Here is a 24,060-nt window from a genome sequence, read left to right as displayed (position 1 = left end):
GAGAGATTAATGGATTTAGAGTAAGGAAGATCTGAATTCAAATCATTTCTATGATACTTATTAATAAAGGTCAAGTTATTTGGTACCTCTGGTCCTGTTTCCTCAAATGTAAGAGGGAGATAATAATATTTTTTTTTTGCTTTTTGAAGGGCAACTGGGGTTAAGTGACTTGCCCAAGGTCACATGGCTAGGTTTTGTGTGAAGTGTCTGAGGCCAGATTTGAACTCAAGTCCTCCTAACTCCGGGGCTGGTGTTTCACTGTGCCCATATTTTTAGTACCTACCTCACAGAGATATTATATGTACATTACTGTTGTCATTATCGTCAGAGAAGCGTCCATAGAACAGATAGGACTTTAAAAATGGCAGGGATGGGGTTAGGATGGGAAATAAATGTCAGAGGAAGAGGGATGGAATATAGAAAGGCATAGATCTAAGAATGGATAAGACATTCTTGAGGATGTCAATTTGGCTGGAGAATGGGGTTCAGCAGGGAAGTAGAGGATAAAGTTTTTTTAAAAAGTGGGTGGGGAGGCTAGAGCCAGAAGGTTGATGAGCCTTGTAGGCCAAAATGTTGAGATAGGATCCTATTGTTCTGTATAGTCACAGAAGGCCTAGGAGGAGAGCAGAGAGATGAAGTTATATTTTAGGAAGTTTAATTTTGTGGTGCCATGTAGGATGGATTAGATCAGGGAGAGATCAGAGTGGAAGAAATGAATTAGGAGCCTGTGGTGACATTTCATTGTGAATCCCTTCTACCACATTCTGAACATGTGGTCATCTAGCCTCTGTTCAAAAGGTTTCAGAAGGGGGGAAATGTTTCCTCCCCAAGGCAGCCCTTTACACTTTTAGATACTTCATTGTTTAAGTCAATTCAAGTCAACAAGCATGTATTAAGTGTTTATTATGTGCAGATACTTTGTTAAACACTGGGAATACAAAGAAGGGCAAAAACCAGTCCCTGCTCTAAAAAACATCACAATCTAGTGGAGGAAAAAACCCAGATAAACACCCATGTACAAACTACATACATGTTATATTCATCTATTATATATAATATGTGTGTACATGTATTATGAATTGGACATATGGAACAGAGAGAAGGACATATGGACAATTGGACATATGGAACAGAAGAAGAGGACATTAAAGGAGTTATAAAGTTGCTTGCAAAAGGTAGGATTTTAGCTGGGACTTGAAGGAAACCAGGGAAGCCAGGAAATGGCAGGAGGGAAAGAATTACAGGCATGGGAGAATATCTACTATATCGAATCTAAATCTACCTCTATTAAATCTTCCATATGTTCTTATTGTACACTGAGACAAACATGTCTAATCTTTTTTTCATATGAAATCTTTTCTAAAAGACAACTAATATTACACACACACACTCACACACACACACACACACACACACACACATACACATCCCAAGTGCTATCATAGGATCTTAGGGACTGAAAGAGATCCACGAAGTCATCTGGTCCAATTCCTTTTATTTTACAGATAAGGAACTCAAACCTAGTGAGGTCAAGTGCCTTGATAACCATCACCCAGATACTAATAGAGAAGCAAGATTTGAACCCAGTCCCTAAACTCTAGGTAGGGCCTGCAATCTTTCCACTGTGCCATACTGTATCTTCTTTTCTCTAGGCTAAAGGTACCAAGTTCCTACAACTATTTCTTCAACGACATGGTCTTCAGCTCTCTCACCAATATTGCTTGTCATCTTCTGGACACACTCCATTTTGTCAGTGTTCTTTCTAAAATATTATTCCTAGAACTGAATAGAATTTAATCTGCTCAGGGTATAATACAGTGAGATTATTCCCTTCAGCACTGGAGATGATGATCTCCCTCTTCTGCTTACCATTCCTTCAGATTTTATTTCTGGTGTAAGTTTATCAAATAGACTATGAAAGGCTAAAGATTCAAATAGGCTAATGGGTACCCTTCTGCTGGTAAAATATTTGCATTTGAACAGAGAACTTCCCTGTGTCCCAGTGGGATGACTCAGGGGATGGGAATTTGAGGCACCAGAATAGGTCATTGGGGTCAAATTGGGTTTTTATGTTATTTCATTGATATCTTATCAGGGGTATAAATTTTGCTTAATATAGATGTCAGTCCTATTTCCAAAGCACCAGCAATAAACTACCTCACATGCATGAAAGTGCACTTCCTCCTTACTTCCCCCTTATGGAGTTCCTCTCTTCCATTAAGATAAAGCACAGGCACCGTCTTTTTCATTGAAGACTTTCTGAGTCAAACCACGAAACCATCATCTGAGGCCCTCCTTCTCAAACTACCTTGTATTTAACTACTTTGTATTTATTGACCTATGTAATATGTATTTATTCCATAGATAGGTAGATACATAGATAGATGGATGGACAGAGACAGACAGACAGACAGACAGACAGACAGACAGATAGATAGATAGATAGATAGATGTATACATATATGTACTTGTTTTCTTCCCCATTAGGATGTAAGCTCCTTGAAAGTAGGGATTGTTTTATTCTTTGAACTTTTATCTCCAGTGACTGCCATATAGTAGGCACTTAATAAATCCTTTTTGACTAAGTGATTGATTCATTGGAAATCTCTTCTTCAGGCTACCTCTTTTGTTCTCATTCATCTTCTGTCTCAGTCCTTTTTCTTCAAAACCACATGATTAAAAATTTGAAAATGGCTCAAATCACCCATACATTGGATTTTTTTTTTTTACCATTTCTTGACCCAGTTCCAGGAACATACAGTATATCAGAGGCATTACTGGGAGAGCAGAAGAACCAAGTGGTTGGAAATATCATCACCACTACTGAACACCATTTTGTTGCCACACCTAAATAAACTGGGAAAACTTACAAAGCTCAAAGAGTCTCTGTAATGGTCCTTGAGGAGAGAATAAACACTATGTAAATGCTATTTCCTCCCCAGCTGGGCCAGGACTGCCTATGCCTGCCTCACTCTGCCTGACCTCAACAACTTCAGAAGGATTCTGTTTTCCTGGGGAAATTAGATTTATGCAAAACAGCTAGTGAAGTCATATGCCTGCCTTCAAGGCCTCCCTCCCACCTTAGATTTTAAGCTGCTAAAATCATCAACTTAAGCAACTCAAAGGCTTTCATGGGAAAAGGTAGTGGTGCTTTGGCCTCATTTCCTTAGAGAAGAGAAAGATCCCAGCTGCCACAGCTTCCTAATTTGTCCTTGATGGTTTCTCCTCCCTCCTGAGAATAAGAGGATCAGAGGGCCCAGATCTGCAGAAAACAGAACTACATCTATTTTTCTTCTTGCCCTACCATGCCAAAAATAATTTAAAGCTTTACAAGAAGGAGTCAAAATGCCTTCGTCCTGTCCATGGTAACCTTCTTTCATTGTCACTGTCGGCAACTAGAGTAAAAAAGAAATTTCTTTAGGATTCTATGTTAAACTATACAAATCACATATAAGATACAGTTACTGTCTTCAGTAGGCTCACAGTTTAATATGTTCAACCTTGATAGGGTCATACAGTGAACATACCGAAGTATAAAAGGATAGGGTCAATGTGGACCTCAGAGAAATGTAACAGTAGCTGAGAGTAGTTGGGAGATAAAAGGAAGAAAGATCCATGGGGTAAAATATAAGGGAAAAATAAATATCTGACACTTCTGTAGCACTTTACAGTTTACAAAGCATTGTATATTCGTGCCTTAATTGAGCCTCCAAACCACCCTGTGAGAGAAGTTCTACAGTTATTATCAACTCTATTTTGCAGATAAAGTAACTGAGGCATAGAGGTGAAGTGACTTGCCATTGGTGACGAAACTAGCAAAAGTCAGAGGTAGGACTTGAATTCAGCTTTAGTTCTACTTTCATTTCTTTCCACAGCATATCATGCTTCCTCTTAACATCTGATAGAATGAAAGCAAGAAGTCTCCATACCTGAAAACATTGAAAGACTGTCCAGATGACTACTTGTCAAAGGATACCAAATTACATGGTAGAGGTAATGTCTTTTTTCATTCATTCCCTACATTAGCTCTGAAGTTGGCATATGCAACAACTTGAAATACAAGCAAGAGATTTTGAGGTTTAACTAAATGAAGAATTTTCCAATACAAAATGTTTTACAGAGTACTGTGTTCTGTGGAAGCTTCTTCCCTTGAGATCTTCAGCAATAAAATGGAAAATAATTGCTCACTATCATCTAGGAACCAGCTTATTGTGAGGTAGATGGATGAATTAGAAAAAGGTTGAAGGGTAGGGTGGCACCCTCACAATGGAGAAGAGACAATTCATTAGTGACATTGACAAAGGGTCATCATAACTTTTTTTCTTCAAAATGTTAATACTTAATTCATTTGTTATATGGAATAGATCCAATATATGCTTGCATTATTTATGTGTCTCTACAATGTAATTTGATTTTAGGTCTTTTAAAGGACAAAGGATTTCTTGTCATCATTATAATTTATAATCATAATCTTTTTTTGTTTGTTTGTTTCATCCTAGTACAAGGGCCATATGGGAAATTTTGAAGAGCCATATACCACCTTAGGACTCTAGGTTGACCATCCCTGGACCTGGTCAGTGGTTCTTAAGCATTTCAGACTAAAAGTGACTTTAGTGAGAATCAGGCTCCCCTCCTCCATCTACTCCCACTTTTCATTAAGCCAAAAACAAAAAAATCAATATTTAAAACCAGAATTAATCAAAATGGGCTTGCTCTTTATGAAAGACAAATGTGGGAGAATACAAGCATAACAAGAAAACAAGCATTGCTAATATTAATAACTTCGATGCTACTTTTAAACAGCCAGTTTCTCAACCACCTGAAGGGCCCTCATACAAACCCAGAATCACAGAATCACAAAGTGAAAGGGAACTTTTGAAAGAGAAATTAGTCCAACCAGTACCTGAATAAAAATTCCCCCCTAAAACATACTTGACAAATAGTGAAGTAGCTAAAGGAAGCCCATTCTACTTCGGGATGGTGCTGTGAGAAAAGTTTCACTACATCCAGTGTAATCTGTCTTTTCTGTAATTTCCACTTATTGCTCCTTGTTCTGACCTCTGGCACCAAGTAACAATAAGTCTAGTCTCTCTTTCCTGTGAGAGTCCTTCAATTAGCTGAAGAAACCAATTTTTGTCCCACCTACATTTTCTCTTCTCTGAGCTAAAAATTTCCAATGATTTCAGTTGATCCTTATATGTGACACTCTCCTAGTCCTTTACCATCATAGCTATTTTCCTCTCCAGCTTATCAATGTCATGTTTTAAAATGCAGTGCCAAGAACTGGACAAAGTATCCCAGATATACTTTGACCAGGATAGAGTACAGAGAAATTATTCCTTTCTAAGTTCTTGCAACTATTTCTCTCTTAATGCAGAATAAGATTACATTACCTTTCTTTTCTACAATATCATACTGGTCTTTGTCATTGAGCTTGTAATTCCTTAAAAACATCTTTTTTTCAGGTATACTGCATATAGCAATATCTTCCCTGCCTCGTATGTGTGAAGCAAATTATTTGAACCCACGTTATTTTTTATTATTCCTATTCATTTATTTTTAGTTTTTAACATTCATGCTCAAAAGATTTTGTGTTCCAAATTTTCTCTCTATCTCTCCCCTCACCCCACCCCAATATGCATTCTGATTGCCCTTCCTCCAATCTGCCATTCCTTCTATCACCCCCCCTCCTCTTATCTCCCTCCCTTCTATTTTCCTGTAGGGCAAGATAGATTTCTATACCCCATGCCTCTATATATTATTTCCCGGTTGCACATAAAAACAATTTTTAATATTTGTTTTTTAAAACTTTGAGTTCCACATTCTTTCCCTTCTTCCTTCCCTACCCACCCTTGTTGAGAAGGCAAGAAATTCAGTATAGGTTATAAATGTATAGTCATGCAAACACTTTCATAACAGTCATGTTGTAAAAGACTAAGTATATTTATCTCCATCCTATCCTGTCCCCATTTATTCTATTCTCTCTTTTGACCCTGTCCCTCCTCAAAAGTGTTTTCTTCTGATTACCCCCTCCTCCCATTTGCCCTCCCTTCTATCATCTTCTCCTCTATTATTCCCTTCTCCCTACTTTCCTGTAGGGTAAGATAGATTATCATACCCAACTGAAGAACCAGCTCTAATAAAGAAGAATTGAGGTGTGGAGGAATAGGAAACTCATCAACTAACAGATTTTTTTAAAGATGTATATGGAAGACAGAAGCAAGGGACAGAGAATGAAGAATAAATATAAAATAATGATATAATTCCAGGACACAACATCTTTTAAAAAGCTGAAACTGGTGAGGAATACTGAGGAAACAAAAACAATAACAGGATTTTAAGTTGTGTCATGAACAAGAGGAATATTAAAGAAGTGAAAGAACTATTGCTAAGGTTGATGGGTATAGTGGAATTACAAATCTATTCTGTTTTAAGTTTACATTATGTGGTTAAGTAGTTGTTATATAAATCATTTCTCTGTAATAAGAAAAGCACTTGTGTATAGTTTGGCAATGATGTGTCTATATCCCCCAAATCTGGTAAACAAGTACTAATGACATGTGTGTGCTCCCCAAGTCTGGCAAACAACTGATTAAACAGCTTCTAATGACATGTGTTATATACCCCAAATCTGGTAAACAACAGATAAACACTTGCTAATAGCATTAGCTTTGATTGGTAGTTTCCTTTTATCATTTTAGGTAATTAAACACCAATCAAAACTTCAAAAACCCTATGGAAGCCCCAGTCATCAATCTGTTTCTGGGTGGCCACTAGAACTTATTCCTGTGTTTTCCCTGCACTCAGAGATTCGAGAATTCTATATTCACTCAAGAGAAGTGCTGTTTGATGGGGTGTCACCTGAACTCCATTTTGGTAGAAAATACGTGGCCTACCACTGAGAAGAGAGAGAACATGAGTACCAAGTAAAAGACATGCTTACCAGGACCTCTACTGCATGTACCCTTGATCCCATTCCCTCCCATCTTCTCCAGGAGATTTCTTTTACTATTATCCCTTCCCTCCTAATATTCATTCTGTCCCTTTCTACTGATCCCTTCCCTACTGTCCACAAATATATCTATCTGTGTCTCATCCCATTAAAAAAACCTTCACTAGATCTTATCATGCACAAGCAATCATCTAATATTTCTCCTCTCTTAGCCAAGCTCCTCAAAAATCCTTTCTAGGGGTGACTAGGTGGTGCAGTGAATAGAGCACTGGCCCTGGAGTCAGGAGGACCTGAGGACAAATTTGACCTCAGACACTTCACACTTACTAGCCTTGTGACCTTGGGCAATTGCCCAGCTATCCCCCTGCAAAAAGCAAAAGAAAATCATATCTATACTGAGTTGCTCTACTTCTCCATTCACTGATTTCCAAACACTCTACAATCTGGCTTCCAATCTCATCACTCAATAGAAATTGTTCTTTTCAAAGTTACCAATTATCTAATGGTTGTTTAATATAACGGCTCTTTCTCAGTTCTCATCCTTCTTGACCTGTGCAGCTTTGGACATTGATGATCTCACTCTCTTCCTTAATAGTCTATGTCATGGATTTTCTTGCTACTTTTGTCTCTTGGTTCTGTTTCTACCTGTCAGACCATGCCTTCTCAAGTTTCTTTACTGGATCATCATCTATGGGTGTGATTTAAGACTCTCTTCTCTTTTGCCTCCAAACTATCTCTCTTGGTGATCTCTATCAGTTTCCATGTATTCAATTATCATACCTATGGAGATGATTCCTGGATCTATATGTCAAAGCCTAGTCTCTCCCAAATTTCAAGTCCATGTCAACAATGGCCTAAGAGGTTTTGAACCAGATGTCCCATAGGTATTTTAGAAAGAACATGTTCAAAACCAAAGTCTATCTTTCAAAAAAAAGACTCACTTTTCCCCCAAACTTATATATTAAGCAGACTACCATCATCCCAGTTATTCAGACTCATAATTTGGTCTCATCCTTGCTGTCACTCACCCCACATACATGATCAGTTACCAAACCTTATCATGTCTACTTCCATAATAATTTTCCCTTAAGTCCCTTTCTTTCTACTTTATCTCTATTGCCTTAGGTGCCTCTAAGCACCTATCACTTCTCATGTGAACTATTGTAATGGTTTCCTAATTAATCTTCTTTTCTTAAGTCTCTCCTTGTACCAGTCTTCCTAAAATGCAAGGATGCCATCCTCCTACTCAATAAACTCTAGTGGCTGCCTATTATCTCTTGGATCAAAGACAATCTTTTTGTTTTCTAGTCTTATTACATATTAGTCTCTCCCTCAACCCAATCAGCCTTCATGCATGCTATGATCCAGCCAATAGCCAATCACTACTATTCCTCAGACACATGACAAGACTTGATCAGATTTAACAATTGATTGTGAGTAACAACAAAGATGACACTAAGTTTGGGAGCCTAGGTAATTAGAAGGATGCTGTTTTCTTTTAAAATTTGGAAGAGGAATGAGTTTTTTAGGGAAGATAAAATTCTGTTTTGAACATGTTTCTTTTGAAATTCCTATTGGACATCCAGTTCAAAATGTCCTAGGCAATTGTTGATATGAACCTGGAACTTGAGAGAGGGACACTGATATTTGACATGTGGATCTGGTCATTATCTGTGTAGAGAAGTTAACTGAATCCTAAGCAAAAGAGAAGAGAGCCTAGAACAGAGCCGTGTCCATGCTTCTGTTCTAGGTTCCTTTCCCTGCTCTCTTCCTGCCAATCCTAGAATGCATTTTCTTCTCACCTCTGCCTCTCTGAATCCCTGTTTTTTTCCCACAATTTAAAGCCAGTTTTTGCATGAGTCTTTTGCTTACCACCCCCAGTTTCTAATGCCTTCCCTCCTAAGGTTACCTTTTAGAGCTCTGTAATGTTTTATGTATATCAGTATGTGTATATATCATCTCCCCTTTTTGATATAAAATCCTTAAGGGCGAGGACTGTTTCTCTTTTTCCTTTGTATCCCTAACCACTAACATACTGCCTAGAACATTGTACGTACTTAATAAATGCTTGTTTATTTGGTAGTAAGTTTCCTACTTCCAGAACACTTCAAGCCTTGAATTACTAGCTTATGAGTTAGAAGTAATTTCTGTTCAGGTTTCAGTGGGACTAGATGACCTCTGAAATTCCTTCCAATTTTAAGATTCTATGATCCATTGACTGTAGTTTATAGACTTTATTTTGCAAACCACCTGATTAGATTATCTTTCAAGATCCCTACCTGTTTCTCAGATTAATTCATCCCTTCAGTTCATTTTTAAGTAATGACTGAGTACAAAGCCTTGTGCTGGACACTAAAATTCTGCCAGTTGATTTATACTTCAATTGGAATAACCTTAATTTACTGAATTTAGGCCATTCTATTCCTGGGAAATCTGACCAAATTCTTTCAGGCACTGAGAAAAAGAGATTTGCCCTGAGAGCACAATCATCAGTGCACAGAGTTTCTAGCAGAGTTGGCTCTTGACAAAATTATGATGTTGGTAGTGTTTTACTCAAAATTCCTCATCTCTCTTTCCTGCTTTCTTTTCTCACCTTTCAGCCACTCCTGCCACCAAATCTCCAGTATTCCTACTGATGCTGAAAAATCACAAACCACCTATAACGAGCACTGCTAATGGGTGACCCATCTTAGGAGCATTTGTATTGTTAAAGTAAGAATAAAAGGAAAAAGTGGATTTGTAATAGCATTTCTGGCAATGTGGCACATCAGTCCTGGCATCCTGCATGTAGCAGAGGCCAAAGTGGGCCTACATCTTGCCTCACCCTTTATCATCTGAGGATTCTCCAGTCTTTGGCAGTTATCACCTGATACAACCTCCTGAACCACAATGTAGGCCTACAAACAAGGATGTCTTATTCTCCTCTTTGAAGCCCAAATGCAGAGCAATGGTGACTTGCCCAAGTGACTGGTTTTCTGATCCACAGTGACAGTGTTATTTGAATTTTGGGGAAAATATAGAGATCGCCTGTAGCATGTTAGGTGATGACTGGCAAAGTCTACCAAATTATCTCTCTCAAAAACTGAACTATGTGTCACAACACATCAGGAATTGAAGACTGTCTAGCTGATTTGGACTATATGAAATGCCAATATTTATGAAGTACCAGGGTTCTAAAAATAAAGATCCTGAATGTCTTTTATCAAAAATTATTAAAATTATTTAAATTCCAAGTTTTAGGAAGTTGGTTCTGTTAAGGAATAGCAAAACATTCAACACAGCACAGTGATTTTCTGGATGAACATTGAATAATATAAGTGAAATTGTATGCAAGACTGCTTTAAAAAATGACATTTTTAATATGGATATCTAGTCGCTGCATGAGGGATTGACAGAAGCAGCCTTTTCCTGAAGTCCCAGGATAGCAACGACTGGTAACAGGAGTAGCAAATGCTATTTTCCTCCCACTTCCAAGTTTTATACAATGTTTTGCATTGCACAGTCTGAAGGGAGCTGAGTCCATGAATACAGAGCCAAATGTGCTAGCATCGACCAAGGCCAACGTTCCTCAGAAAAGAAAAGGTGCCCTGTGCCACGTTGCGAAACACTGCCATGAGAAGATAGGGAAAGCAGTGTGCATCTGAAACAGGAATGGGATTGGAATTACTAATAGTACATATCCTTTGCAGATAGAACACCAATGGAGCCCAAACTCTCCCGAGCTTATAAACTGGATGGATGCCCCCAGTCTCTGAACTACTAATAATGGCAGCAGTATAGCTTGCTCTTGAGATCTTGTAATGGGAATGCAAATTTGGAAGATCTTCCCTGCCCCTAGGCTAAAATGCACCTGAAGCCTGGGGAGGGAGGCTTGTTTTTCAGTAGATACTTTTTGATTGGCCAGTGGGTCAATAAGGTTGTTACATTCTCTGAGCCAGGAGAAGGCTATATAAGCCCTGATGTGTAGCTTTGTTTGGGGACTCACTTTGAGAAGTGTTCTGTGATTTGATCTGAATTCTGGGAAGCCGTTGTTGAGAGTCCCCCAGCTTTGAAAAACCCAGATGTGGAAACCCAGATGTTGACTGGGTATGGATGTAATGGTTGGACAGTTTGGAAAGCTGTCTACTTGATCTGTTAATGTCTTGATAATTCTGTCTGTATATTTTTAAGTTTGGGGTGCTGACCTTTTTCCCCTGAACAAGGTAAACGATATATGTCTGACTGATTAAAGTAAGCTTGTTAACCCATTTTGAGTTGCTTTCATTTATCAAAGCAGATCCAAGAACCTGTGGTGGCGGCAAACCCTGAGGATGCTTGGGGTGCTTGCTGCTACAGATCTCTTCAAAATTGCATGTGCCCTCTCTTAAACAGAATGATATTGCATATTAATAAGACTCATTCACATTTGTCCAGTGCTTTTCAAAGATCTTCACAAACATTATATCTGGAGACCCTCCTCAAAATCCTACAAACAAGCAGCACCACTTCTGTTTCATAGACAAAGAACCTCAGATTTTAAGAAGCTGAGTAATTTCTCCAAAGTCACATAGTCAGCAAATGCCCAAGTCAAGACTTGAATGTAAATTTTGGACTTGGGAAGCTGCTTGACCATATGTGATAAGAGAAAGTGGAGTAGGAGTCAGGGAGGCCAGAGTTCAAGCCCTGCCTCAGACACTCAACTGGATGTGTAATCCTGGCAAGTTACTTAACCTTTCATTGCCTCAGGTTTCCAATCTGTGAAATGAAAATTTTATTTTCATCTAACTCACAGACTAGTTGTGAGGATCAAATGAAATGACACACATAAAGCACTTTGCAAACTTTAAAATATTATGTGCATCTTTGTTATTTTTCATATTATTTAGGGTATAGTTCTTTTCATGTACAAAAATGATAAATTGAAATATTGAGAAGATTCTCCCTCTCACCACCACTCCTGCCAAGAGCTACCAAAATCAAAAATTGATTTATGTAAGGGCAAAAACACTCTATATCAATAAGAAACTACTTGGATTTATATGATAAAATATTGGTTATATGATAAAATGTTGGCCAAGCCAGTTGGTGATGCTTACACTCCCACCCCCTCATTCCCTACCCTAACAGCTCATTTGCTGGAGAAAAATTCATCTGATTTCTCCTCTAAATGTTTAGGATCTTGGAATACCAAAGCAACCATTCATACTCCCAAAGGAAGGGTTAGTCAAGCAACCCCCTAATGATAATAGCGTTCACCTTCAACTGCTGCTTTCTCCCAAACAGTTCAGCATTTCCAAGAATAACTTGGTTGAATTGTGGAATACCCCAGGAACACTGCTGTGACTGGCAAGAAGCGTGAGGTCCCAGGCCCCTGTAGAAAGAGCCTTATTTTCCCAAGGTCTCTCCTTTTGGGGGGGGGGGGGCAGGAGGAAATCTTAGATTCAGAAGAATTCTGTCATTAGATGACCTTGAAAAAGTCAGTTCATAGAATTCAGTCACAGTTTCTTCCTTCATGAAATAGCACTAATACTTATATATTATTAACTGAGCTGTTGTGAGGAAATTATTCTATAATCAGCGAAGAGGAAAAAAAGGAGGATATAAACGTTTTTAAAGCACCTACTATGTGGCAGGAACTATGCTAATCACTGTTTACAGACATCTTATTTGGTTCTCATATCATACTCCGGGAGGCAAGTGCTATTATTACCCCATCTTATAGCTGAGGAAACTGAGGCAACCAGAGATTAAGTAAAATGCCCAGGATCACATAGCTAGGAAGTTTCTAGAGGCAGATTTGAATTCAGGTCTTCCTTCACATCAGCCTAGTGCTCTAGCCACCACACAATCAGCTAGAGCATGGCATGCCATGAACTATTATTATTCAGTGCTCTTTTTTTATTCTGAATCACTACTCTCTACCAATGGTAGTACTGGGGGGCAGGGCAGGGAGAGCTGTTCCTGCTGCCACGATCTGCTGTGTTCTAGGTCTCCACCTGTGGTTTCTGTGGGGTGAGTTTGCACATGAGCCATGGGAGCCAAGACCAAGGGGCCCCAGGAATAAGGTACCTGCGTCTCCAAGAGCCTGGAAGTCCCAAACGCCCCCTCCCAGGCAGCTCCATTCCTGTTAGCAGTCGTTAGATGCACATTCCTCGCTCAGTGGTACCCCAGGCACATTTCCAGCAAACGATGTGGCACACACAGGAATTCATCCGAGCCCTGCAAAAATCACTTAGCTTAATAACACTGCCCTGATTTAATTTTAACTTTTCATAAAGCACAAGAGACTGGGAGGGTGTGCTTAGTGTTTTGTGTATTGCTGATGAGCCTGCGTTCACATCTGGCGCTCTCTCTCTCTCTCTCTCTCTCTCTCTCTCTCTCTCTCTCTCTCTCTCTCTCTTTCTCTCATAGAAGTTGGAAAAAGGAAAATAAAGTTGGCATAGGATCAAGAGGAGGGCACACCTGCAAAATGTGCAGCTTAACATTTTCTCTGCATGTCAGGAGGGGGTTGGGGCTACTGGTTCTCTGTGTTCTTTATATATGTGTCTTTGACAGATAAAGAAGAGACAGAAAGAGCGCATGCACTTAAATGTGTATTTAGCAGGCAAGAACCACTGATCACTGGAGTCTTGGGATCATGACCTTCATTAATAAGTTCTAAGTTGTAAATATGAACCTTATTCAGGAAATATGTCCACACAGAGAAACAATTGCAGGGTAAGGAAAGAGAGAACAAGTTGGGGGAGTATTACCTTTTTCCTTTCTACATTCATCTATCTTCTTTGTGGATAGAGAGTATTTAGGCTACATATAACCAAAGAAAATGAACAGCTCTTTCCATAGGCCCATACCCCTGACATGCCCAATACCCATGCCTATAAATTACACTGTTTTCCATTAGGAAAAACATTAAAGTCAGGGAAACTATAGACCTGCCATTTCTTCTGCCTCTTGAGGTACCTGACAACATGTCCCATTCCAAGGTCCAGTGCAAAAAATTCTTTTCCCTATGACCCTGGAACAAGAAGGTTGCTTCTCCCACTCTAAACTGACTGTCCTTAGAGATAGTCAAGCCAAGTTAAGAATGCATGAGAAGAGCAGGTTTGGGTTAGAATATTAGAGCTTTCTTTTTATGGTGGCAAAGAATTTTAAATTGAAGAGGATGTCCATCAACTGTGGAATGGCTAAACAAATTGTGGAATATGAATGTGATGCAATACTATTGTCCTACAAGAAATGATGAACAGGAGAATTCCAGGAAAAAAGGAGTTACATGAACTGATACTGAGTGAAGTGAGCAGAACCAGGAGAACATTGTACATAGTAAGAGCAATATTGTGCAATGATCAACTTTGATAGACTTGACTCTTCTCAGCAATATAATGATCTAAGACAATTCCAAAAGACTTGGGATCAAAAATGATATACACATTCAGAGAAAGAACTATGGAATCTGAATGCAGATTAAAGTATACTATTTTTACTTTTTTTGTTTTTTCTTTCTCATGGTTTTTCCCTTTTGTTCTGATTCTTCTACATCATGACTAATGTGGAAATATGTTTAATATGGTTGTATATGTATAACCTATATCACATTGCTTTCTGTCTTGTGGAGTGGAGAGGTGAAGGAAGAAGAAAAAATTTGCAACTCAGAATCCTATAAAAGTTAATGTTGAAAATTATCTTTAGGGGTGGCTAGGTGGTGCAGTGAATAGAGCACCAGCCCTGGAGTTAGAAGGACCTAAGTTCAAATCTGGGCTCAGACACTTCACACACTTATTAGTCATTTGACTTTGGGCAAGTCACTTAACCCCAATTGCCCTGCCTTCCCCCCTCCAAAAAGCAAAAAAAAAAGGAAGGAAAGAAAAGAAAGGAAGGAAGGAAGGAAGGAAGAAAGAAAGAAAGAAAGAAAGAAAGAAAGAAAGAAAGAAAGAAAGAAAGAAAGAAAGAAAGAAAGAAAGAAAGAAAGAAAGAAAGAAAGAAAGAAAGAAAATTATCTTTACATGTAATTGGGAAAAAAAATAAAATACTATTAAGTGGGGAAAAAATAAAGAATACTAGAGCCTGAAGAGGTCTTCAAATCTATTACAGCCCTGTCTCTAGCCAAACATGACCTCAAAAGATTCTACTAAGATAAGAAACTTTCCTATCCCTAAGGATCACCAGAGAAATAGATTTCACAGGCTCCTTCAGGAGCTCCTTCCATTGCTTAACAACCCTCTCTCTCAGAAAATTATTCTTTACAGTTCTTATGAAAAGGGCCTGAGTATTTTAGTGGACGACAAGCTCAGTATGAGTCAATATTGTGACATGGCAGCAAAAAAACTAATCTGAGTCTAGACTGAATTAACAGGAACACTTAAGGAGACACCTTCTGGGCCTCTGCCCCTCTCAGATCCCATCTGGAGGATTAGTGTTTGTGCTGGGCTCCAGTATTTTAGGAAGGACACTGATGAACTAATAGCTAGCATTTACATAGCACTTTAAGGTTTTCAAAGCACTTTACAGAAATTATCTCATTTGATCCTTACAATAACCCTGGGAGATAAGTGCTATCATTATATCCATTTTACAGATGAGGAAACTGAAGCTGAGAGAATTACTTGCCCAGGGTGATAGAGCTAGTAAGTATATGAGGCAGGATTTGAACTTGGGTCTGCCTGCCTCCAACTCCAATGTTCTATCCACCTAACTGCCTAGAGAAGATCCAAACAATGACCAGGATGATGAGCTAGTTGAAGCAACTAGAGATGTTTAGCTTGGGGGAAGTGTGAAAGTATTCAAGCTTTTGAAAAGCTGTCATATGGTGGTAAAGGAATGGAAGAGAATAAATATTCATAAGACACCTACTATGTGCCATGGACTATGCTAACCGCTTTTCAAATATTATCTCATTTGATCCTCACAACAACTTTCCAAGTAGGTACTGTTATTATCTCCATTTTTATAGTTGAGGAAACTGAGGCAGAGATGATTAAGTAACTTGCCCAGGGTCACACAGTTAGTAACTGTCTGAGGCTGGATTTGAACTCAGGTCTTCCTGACTCTAGAACCAGAGACTTTATCTACCACATCACCCAGCTATCTATGGTGCCTATATGGAAGAGGGATTTGATTTGTTGTTCTTGGACTCATAAGACAAAAGTAGGAGAAATGGGAGAAGGCACAAAAGTTAGGTTTTGGCTTGTGAGTTTAAAAAAAAAATCTTTGGGTGACTAGGTGGCGCAGTGAATAGAGCACGGGCCCTGGAGTCAGGAGGACCTGAATTCAAATCCAGCCTCAGACATTTAACACAAAACTAGCTGTGTGACCTTGGGCAAGTCACTTAACCCCAATTGCCCTACCTTCCCCCCTCCAAAAAGCAAAAAGAAAAATCTAAAAAAAAAAAAATCTTCCTAAGCCTAAGTAGAATGGGCTGCCTTTGGACATAATCAGTCCCGTAGTGTTGGAGGTCTTCAGCAGAGGGAAGATGACAACTTATCAGGGATGCTGCCAAGGAGATTCTTATTTAGGTTGGATATATAATATATATCCAAAATATCTGGTTGGATCAGGTGACCTCTGAAATTTTACCCTTTCTAACTGTGAGGTCCCAAATTCCCTTTTCTCCAACTACCACCCTCACTCTTCACCTCTACTACTGTTTACTTATAAGTATCTAGCTTCTGTCTGTTAACTCCTGACTCTCCACCCTTCAATCCAGTTAGTATAACACTGCTGGGCTGTAGTAGTTGGGTACCTAGTGGGGCAGCTACTGCTACTCACAGATTGTTGTTTGTCCTTCATTCTTGAAGTCAGGAAGCTAACGTCTTGATTTGCAAGTGAATTAGATTGAGGCAGGATTGTGCAAAGTCATCAGGCTCATCATAAAATGCCACCATCATGGTATCATGCCCCCATTCAAACATCATCAGTGGCTCCATTCCCCAGACACCACCATATAAAATGTGAACTCTGGCTTTTAGGGCTGTTCATAGTGGACTGTAACTCTACCTATCCAACCTTATCTCCGACTGTTCTGCAAACATATCATGCATTCCAGTCAAATTGTCACCTTGCTCTACTAGATACATGCTATACTCACTATTTTTTGTACTTGAGAGCTCTCAACTTTCACTTTTTTCTGTTCTCTACAGTAGAAGTGTCAAACACCAAACGGGGCAAGTGGACCATATGTGACTCACAACACTTCCAAGTGTAGCCAGCACTAGATCAAACTGTAACTGGGAAATATTTAACAAATAAAAATACAACAAAACATAGATTAATATTATATCTTAAAACTATATCAATATGGGTCTTGAAAGGATCCTTATGTATGTTGCCCCCATTTCTATTTTAGTTGGACACCACTGCCCTAGATTGATTCACCTCCAACCCATGCTTTCTTTCTATTGGCTTTACTTCTTCACCTTTTAATTACCCAGATTGGTCTCCACTGACTCTTTCCTATGCTCTCCAACCAGTTTTCCACATTACACTTCAATTAAGAAACCAAAAACAAGTTGGGCATCAGCATCTGAGAGTCTAGTTTATGTTCAAAGAGAAGATTAGCTTGCCTTTGGCAAGGTTCACACTAAAAAAGTTAAGGTCAGAGCCAGGAATTTGGTTAGGTGCTGAAGCCTTGCAAATAAACACCTAAGTTCTGTCTACAAGGATAGGAATTAGACACCAATGAAACATATACTCACATCTGAGGCAATAGCCTGGTACTAGAGGCAAGAGAAATTGACTCTGGTCCTAAAGTGTAGGTCAGACTATATCACCCTCATACTTAAAAAAAGTCCAGTGGCTCCCTATTACTATAAGGATCATATATAAACTCTTCTATTTAACTTATAACCTGACTGGTTTCTGCCTTTCCAATCTTCTTACACATTTACTTCCCTCCATGTATTCCACGCATGACTACTGTGGTCTATCAGCCCTTCTTCATACATAACCCTCCATATATTCCATCTCTGTGCCTTTGCTGACCTCAGTGTTAAGAAAACTCTCTCCTCTTCAACTCTGCCTCTTAGAATCCCTGGCTTCCATCAAGACTCAGCTCAAATGCCACCTTTAGAAGGAAGTTTTTCATTCTCCCCAATGGCCAGTGCTTTTCCCTCTAAGGTTACTTGACATCTACATTGCATGTATCACATACACATATCACATATACATATGCACATATCACATATACATGCTCTCTTCTCCATTAGAATACAAGCTCTTTGAGGGCTGGTATTGTTTTTGCTTTGGCTTTGTATCCCCTGCATTTTGCACAGTGCCTTAAATGTTGTAATAAATAAGTATTGATTAATTGACTGACTGAAAGTCCTAGGAAGTCACCCTTCACAACCCTGCCACCTCCTACCATTCCAGTCTTCTTACACTTTCCTCTTTGTCCCCTCCCCAGATATACTCTACAATCCAGTCATACTAACCTTCTTACTGTTCCTCAAACAAAAAACTGCTCCTGATTCAAGGAATTTTCACTGGCTCTCTTATGCCTGGAATTTTCTACCTCCTCATCTCCATCTCTTGGCTTCCCTAACTTCCTTCAAGTTTCAGCTGAAATCCCACCTACAAGAACCTTTGACCTAGCCCTCTTTATTCTACTGTCTTCCCTCTGTGGATTATCTCCAATTTATCCTGTTCACAATTTTTATACATAGCTGTTTGCTTGATGTCTTCCCCATTAGACAGTGAGCTCCTTGAGAAGAGAGGACCTTTGTTGCCTTTCTTTGTATCTCCAGAGCTTAGCACAGTTCCTGATATCTAGAAGGTGCTTAACAAATGCTTGTTGACTGACATTATAAAGATGAGGAAAGTGACATGGTAGGAAAGGTAAGGTAAGCAATGTTGGTTTTGGCTTAAAGAAACAATTCTCAAGACTTAATTGGTACAGAAGACTGAGGTACAAACCTTATTTCTATAGCTTATCAGTCATCTAAAATTTAAAAAGCTTAGCCCAGGAGATCTTTAGGTAATTCAGACTTGACAGATATCCTCTGTCTAGTGAGACTACAAACCCTCAACCTCCTGGGAGTATATCCTAGAGGAATATATCCCAGAATCAAGAGGAGAGGTGTCCAAATGAACCAACACTTTATCTTTTCTGATCCTTTTCCACACTATTGCAAAGTAAACTTCTTTTTGTTAGATGCATCTGGATTGCATTCCAGTCTCCATTATGAACCATGTAACTGATCTGAGCTAAGTCTGAAACCAAACATTTGTTATGCCTAACAAAGTTGGATGTGAATGACCATGGATAGGAAGTCTTGAGGGGAAAAAAGAGCCTAGTCTATGTGGCTTAGTAGATGTGGCTACCAAAAATAAAGTAAGGGAGGAGGAAGAAGGATCTCATAGGCAGAGCTGGTCCTATGAAAAAATTGTTAAATAGCAAAATTTCCCTTTAATGGGCTACCAGACCTCTTCACAACACCTTTCATTCTTTCTCAAGGTTCTTTCCCTTGCCTCAGTTCCAGGGATCACCTCTACTTCCATTGAAACACTTGGTTTCAGGAAAAGTTTTGATAAACTCATCAGTTCTAAGGCGTAAATCAAATTACCTATAATATAAAATGATACCTCTTGCAAGGGTGTATGCAATTTAACAAGTGACAAAACCTAAGCAAAAGGAATGCATTTTTCACAGTGTAATTTCAACTATCAACAATGAGTGGTGAAGCTGTCCCTCAAATCACACCAATCAATCAACCAATAAATACTTAACTGTGCTAAGTGCCAGAGATACAAAAAGAGGCAAAAGATAGTCTCTTCCCTCAAGGAGCTTACAGTCTAATGGGGGAGACATCATGTAAATAAATATATACAAAGTGAGCTATATTTTGGATAAATAGGAAATAATTAAAAGAAAGAAGGCATTAGGATTAAGAATGGTTGGGGAAGGCTTCCTGTAGAGGGTAGGATTTTAGCTGGGGCTTAAAGGAAGCCAGGGAGGTTCGTATTCAGAGTTGAGGAGGGAAAGCATTCCAAGTAGGGAGTACAGTTAGAGAAAATAGAAAGAGCTGAGAGATGGTATGTCTTTTTTATGGAACAATCAGGTGGCCAGTGTCACTGGACTGGAGTACATATTGGGGAATAAGGTGTAAGAAGAGGAAAGGGAGAAAGGGGAGAGGTTATGAAGGGCTTCAAATACCAGACAGAGCATTTTATATTTGCCCCTGGAGTCAATAGTTAACCACTGGAGTTTATTGAGTAGGGGAATGATATGATCAAACCACCTACTTTCCCTAAAATTAATCCTGATCAGAATCAAAACCTCTGCTAAGAATAGGACATTATTCTCATAACCCAATCTAGTCATGAACATGAATTCTTTGGAAACCTCAGAGGTCCAGAGCATACCAGCTTGGGCAGAACCACCTAGATACCCCCCTGGTAAATTTGGTGTTGATGCCTTTTCATCCCAGCACAGAACAAGGGCCATATTATGTGATGTGGCTGTTGTCATGGTAACTGTAATCTTTTTCCCCTCCCCCATCACTAGCCTTGAAGAGCAGAATAAATAGCCTTATTTAAACGCCTCTAGCAAATTCTGAGGGTGCTGTTAGGAAGAGTCCAGTCCCCTACTTTCTCATAAACGAAAAGAGGTGCCATCATCCCTCTGCTCTCCTCTCTTTGCTTGAATAGCTCCAGGATACCATAGTTTCACACCTCTTAGGAGGCTCCAGACACTGGCAGGGCCAAGCTTCTCTGAAGCAAGATGATTCATAGAAAATCATTTCAGGAAAGATTTGGAGCACAAGAAATTTTAATTTGGTTGTCAGGGTTCCACCCTTCTGGCCCCCAGCAGGGCTGTTTGTTTTGTGAGTTGGTCTAGAATTCAAAATGGGGCTGAAGCAGTCCATGCTGTTCCCTAACAACCAAAAGCACTGCGTGGAATGGTAGGAGGGGCTTTTTGGCAGAACTCTCTGCAGACCAGCCTGAAGAATTCTCAGCCTAATCAGGGGTTGTCAGTCCCAATCAGCTTCAGCCCCTGGAGACCCAAGAGGGAAAAATGCAGCACAAGGTGATAACAAGATTTAGATGGAGTGGTTCTTGGAGGGACAAATGGGGAGGCTGGATGTTTGGAAGGATGCTTTGAAGCCAATCCTTCCAAAGCTGGGGGGAGGGGGGAATGAAAAGAGGAGAGAGGGGCAGGAACCTTCTGTGTCTCACAGTTAAAACCCAAGACCAGGTTCCCTTGAACATTTAGACACATATGCAATAGAAAGATAATGTTAATGTCTCTCCTTATTTGTTTCTCTGTCTGCAAAAATGCCCACTTATCAGGACTTAATGGCTTTTAGAAATAAAGCTATTTTGGAACATTATCCAGGATGCCAATTAGTCACCATAAGCTGCTGCTGTGACCTTTCTGTGTAGCTGGGGTAAATGTTGTTTCTAATCAACAAAAGCTTTCCCTGATGGCCTCTCTTGGTGTAGGAATTCCCTGACATAGTGTAAGTATGTGGGTAAAAAATCTGTTATTTAGGAACAAGACATAAAACATTACAACCAGAAAGGACCTGAGAGCTAATTTAATACAGTGGTCGCCAACCTGTGGGCCATAGAATAGATGCAAGGAGCTCACAAATCTGTGAATAAGCAACTGAAGTCAGCAATGGACCAATGGATGGAGCATTGAATTCTCGGCCAAAGAAATTCAATTTGAATCCCTCCAGCTCTCCTGCTTGTGGACTTAAGCAAGTCTTAACTTCTCCGAAGAAATAAAATTGGGAGATTGGACTATGAGATCTAGGGGTTGTCATCATTTTGGTGCCACAGACCCCTCTGACAGTCTGGTGAAGCCTTTGTGTCCCTTCTCAGAATAATGTTTTTAAATTCATATTTTTAAAAAATTACAAAGGATTGCTAAGGAAACCAATTATATTGAAATAGAATTATCAGAGTGGATTTTTAGAGTTGCTATCACTTCCAGTTCAATATCCTTGGTCCTGAGAGTCTATAATAGCCTCTATAGACTAAATAAGTAACGTCTCATATATATGTATTATTGCCATTACAACATATGTAGATAACTGGGTTTGGGGTTTGTTTAACTGTACTTGTGCCTTCATTGTTCTAGGCAGTCCCCTCCTAGTGAGGCATTTCTACCAGTAGGAACAACATCTGTTCTGAATTTGATAGTAATGGAGAGTTGCCTGAGGCAGTATGAGGTTAAGTGACTTGGCCAGGGTGGCAAAAACCAAAGTAGCAATCTAGACCTTCCTTACCAGGAAGTCAGTTCTATACCCAACACCATATTCATATTTTAAAATATTCTTAAATTCAGAGTAGTTTTGTTATGTGTTTTCTCAATCATTTGATAATAGTACTATTGTCATATGGGATGGACAAGAAAGGTTTGGATGTTAAAAATGGGGGGTCCTTATATTTGAAAAGATAAAGAAGCGTTGATTCATCCTAACCCACTTATTTTGCAGATAAGAAAATAGAACTAGAGAGAGAAATGTCTCTACCAAGATTAGCTGATCCTACTAGCAATTTCTCTCTCCTCTCTGGGGCTCAGTTTCCTCATTTGTTAAATAAGGGAGCTGGACCAGATGATATCTAAAGGGCCCTTCCAGCTCTAAATTCTATATGAAGACAATGGAAAACTTACCAGCATTTATTGCAGCTTGGAGCATGGAAAAGAATGAAGCTTGGAGAGACTATTTTCTAAGTCTTTCTGCTTCCAATGAAAAGATGGGGACTGATTTATTTCCTTATATTTTTTTTGAAGAAGAGGAGTAACCCAAAGCACCTGAAAATAAGTGGCCCAATAAGAGATCTAGAGATGTACTGCATATTGGTTACCTGGCTTCTACCAAACAATCAAACAAGAACCTTTAAAGCACCTACTATGTGTCAGGTGCTATACTAGGTCTGGAAATACAAAGACAAAAATGAGACCCTACCCTACCCTCAAGAAGCTTACAATCCAGCCAGAAAATCTCCCCATACATCTGCCCACCATTTGCCAGGCACACAGGCAGAAAGTGGTCTGTTAAGATTAATATGCCCACAACACACTGCCTCCATTAGGTTACTTTAAAAAGATAATCTTGGATTGGAGTTAGTCAGATATTCAGCAGGCTCAAAGCTTTTTTGGTAGAGTAGAAGCCCCCTGAATCACCTAATAGTTTCAACCTTGGACATAAGCATTGAATGTGAATGTAGTATCCCAACCAAGGTGAGACCTTTCTCTGAAGGAGAGAGCCCCTTCCTACAGTGATTGATTTTTGGTTGTTTAATCATTTCAGTTGTGTACAACTCTTTATGAACCCGTTTGGGGTTTTCTTGACAAAGATACTGGAATGGTTTGCCATTTCCTCCTCCAGCTCATTTTACATATGAGGAAACTGAGGCGGGGTTAAGTGACTTACCCAGGGTCACACAGCAAGTAAAGTATCTGAGGCCAGATCAGTCTCCCAGACTTCAGGCCTAGCACTCTATCCACTGTACCACCTAGCTGTCCCATTGTGATTGTACAGCTATAAATTCTCTATAAGAGAATCTCCTATTCTGTTGAAGTGCCAGAAGGGCCTATGTTAGAGAAAAATGGCCCTGCCTGAGCACCGGTGTGTAGAATCAAACCTCTGATAAACAAACCTGAGGGAGGTCTTGACCCTGCCATAGCACAGATGTATGAGGTTGTTTGCATGACTTGTGTAAGGGTACCCAGACACATTTTGTTCCTTGGGGACATCTATCAGCAACATGAAGGAGAATAACATTTTTGGCAGTCCCTTCACCCTGTTGGTGTATGGTCTAATTAACACAAATTAATCATCTTGATTAGGTGTGTTACTGATCTGGAAGGAAGCCAAGAAGATGTATTCTTCCCAGAAATGGCTCTTGGCAACTTGTAAAATTAACCAAAACATTAAACTATCCTGGGACAGTTGTAACTAGAGTGAGGCAATTGGGGTTTTGTCCCATGGTGCTTAAATTTAGAGGGACCTGGCAACACTTGCAATCCACCAGCATTGTAGAAACAAGGAAATTTAACATCTCGCTATTAAGAGTAATTCATTGAACCCAGAAAAACCTGGCCATGTAACCTTGAGCAAGTTACTTAACCCCAATTGCTTAAAAAAAGAGTAATTCATTGAGATATAAATCAACAACAAAAA

General features: G+C 39.4%; 1 protein-coding gene across 2 annotated transcripts in view; it reads right to left on the bottom strand.

The window, feature by feature from the left end:
- ZMAT4 (zinc finger matrin-type 4) overlaps window positions 1-24,060 on the bottom strand; it is a 725,479-nt gene that overhangs the window by 667,806 nt on the left and 33,613 nt on the right. For both annotated transcript variants that reach the window (XM_069075846.1, XM_069075847.1), the window contains exon 2: window positions 13,001-13,150. In XM_069075846.1, coding sequence (XP_068931947.1) covers window positions 13,001-13,053 — 53 coding nt within the window. In that variant the 5' untranslated portion in view covers window positions 13,054-13,150. The remainder of the gene's footprint in view (window positions 1-13,000; window positions 13,151-24,060) is intronic.

The sequence above is a fragment of the Petaurus breviceps genome, unplaced genomic scaffold (assembly GCF_028583685.1).
Source record: "Petaurus breviceps papuanus isolate PSGF00001 unplaced genomic scaffold, PetGlider_PUasm1.0 90919, whole genome shotgun sequence".
In the NCBI taxonomy this organism is placed as follows: Eukaryota; Metazoa; Chordata; class Mammalia; order Diprotodontia; family Petauridae; genus Petaurus; species Petaurus breviceps.
The sequence above is the reverse complement of the archived record's forward strand: the minus strand, read 5'-3'. Positions and strand labels throughout refer to the sequence as shown.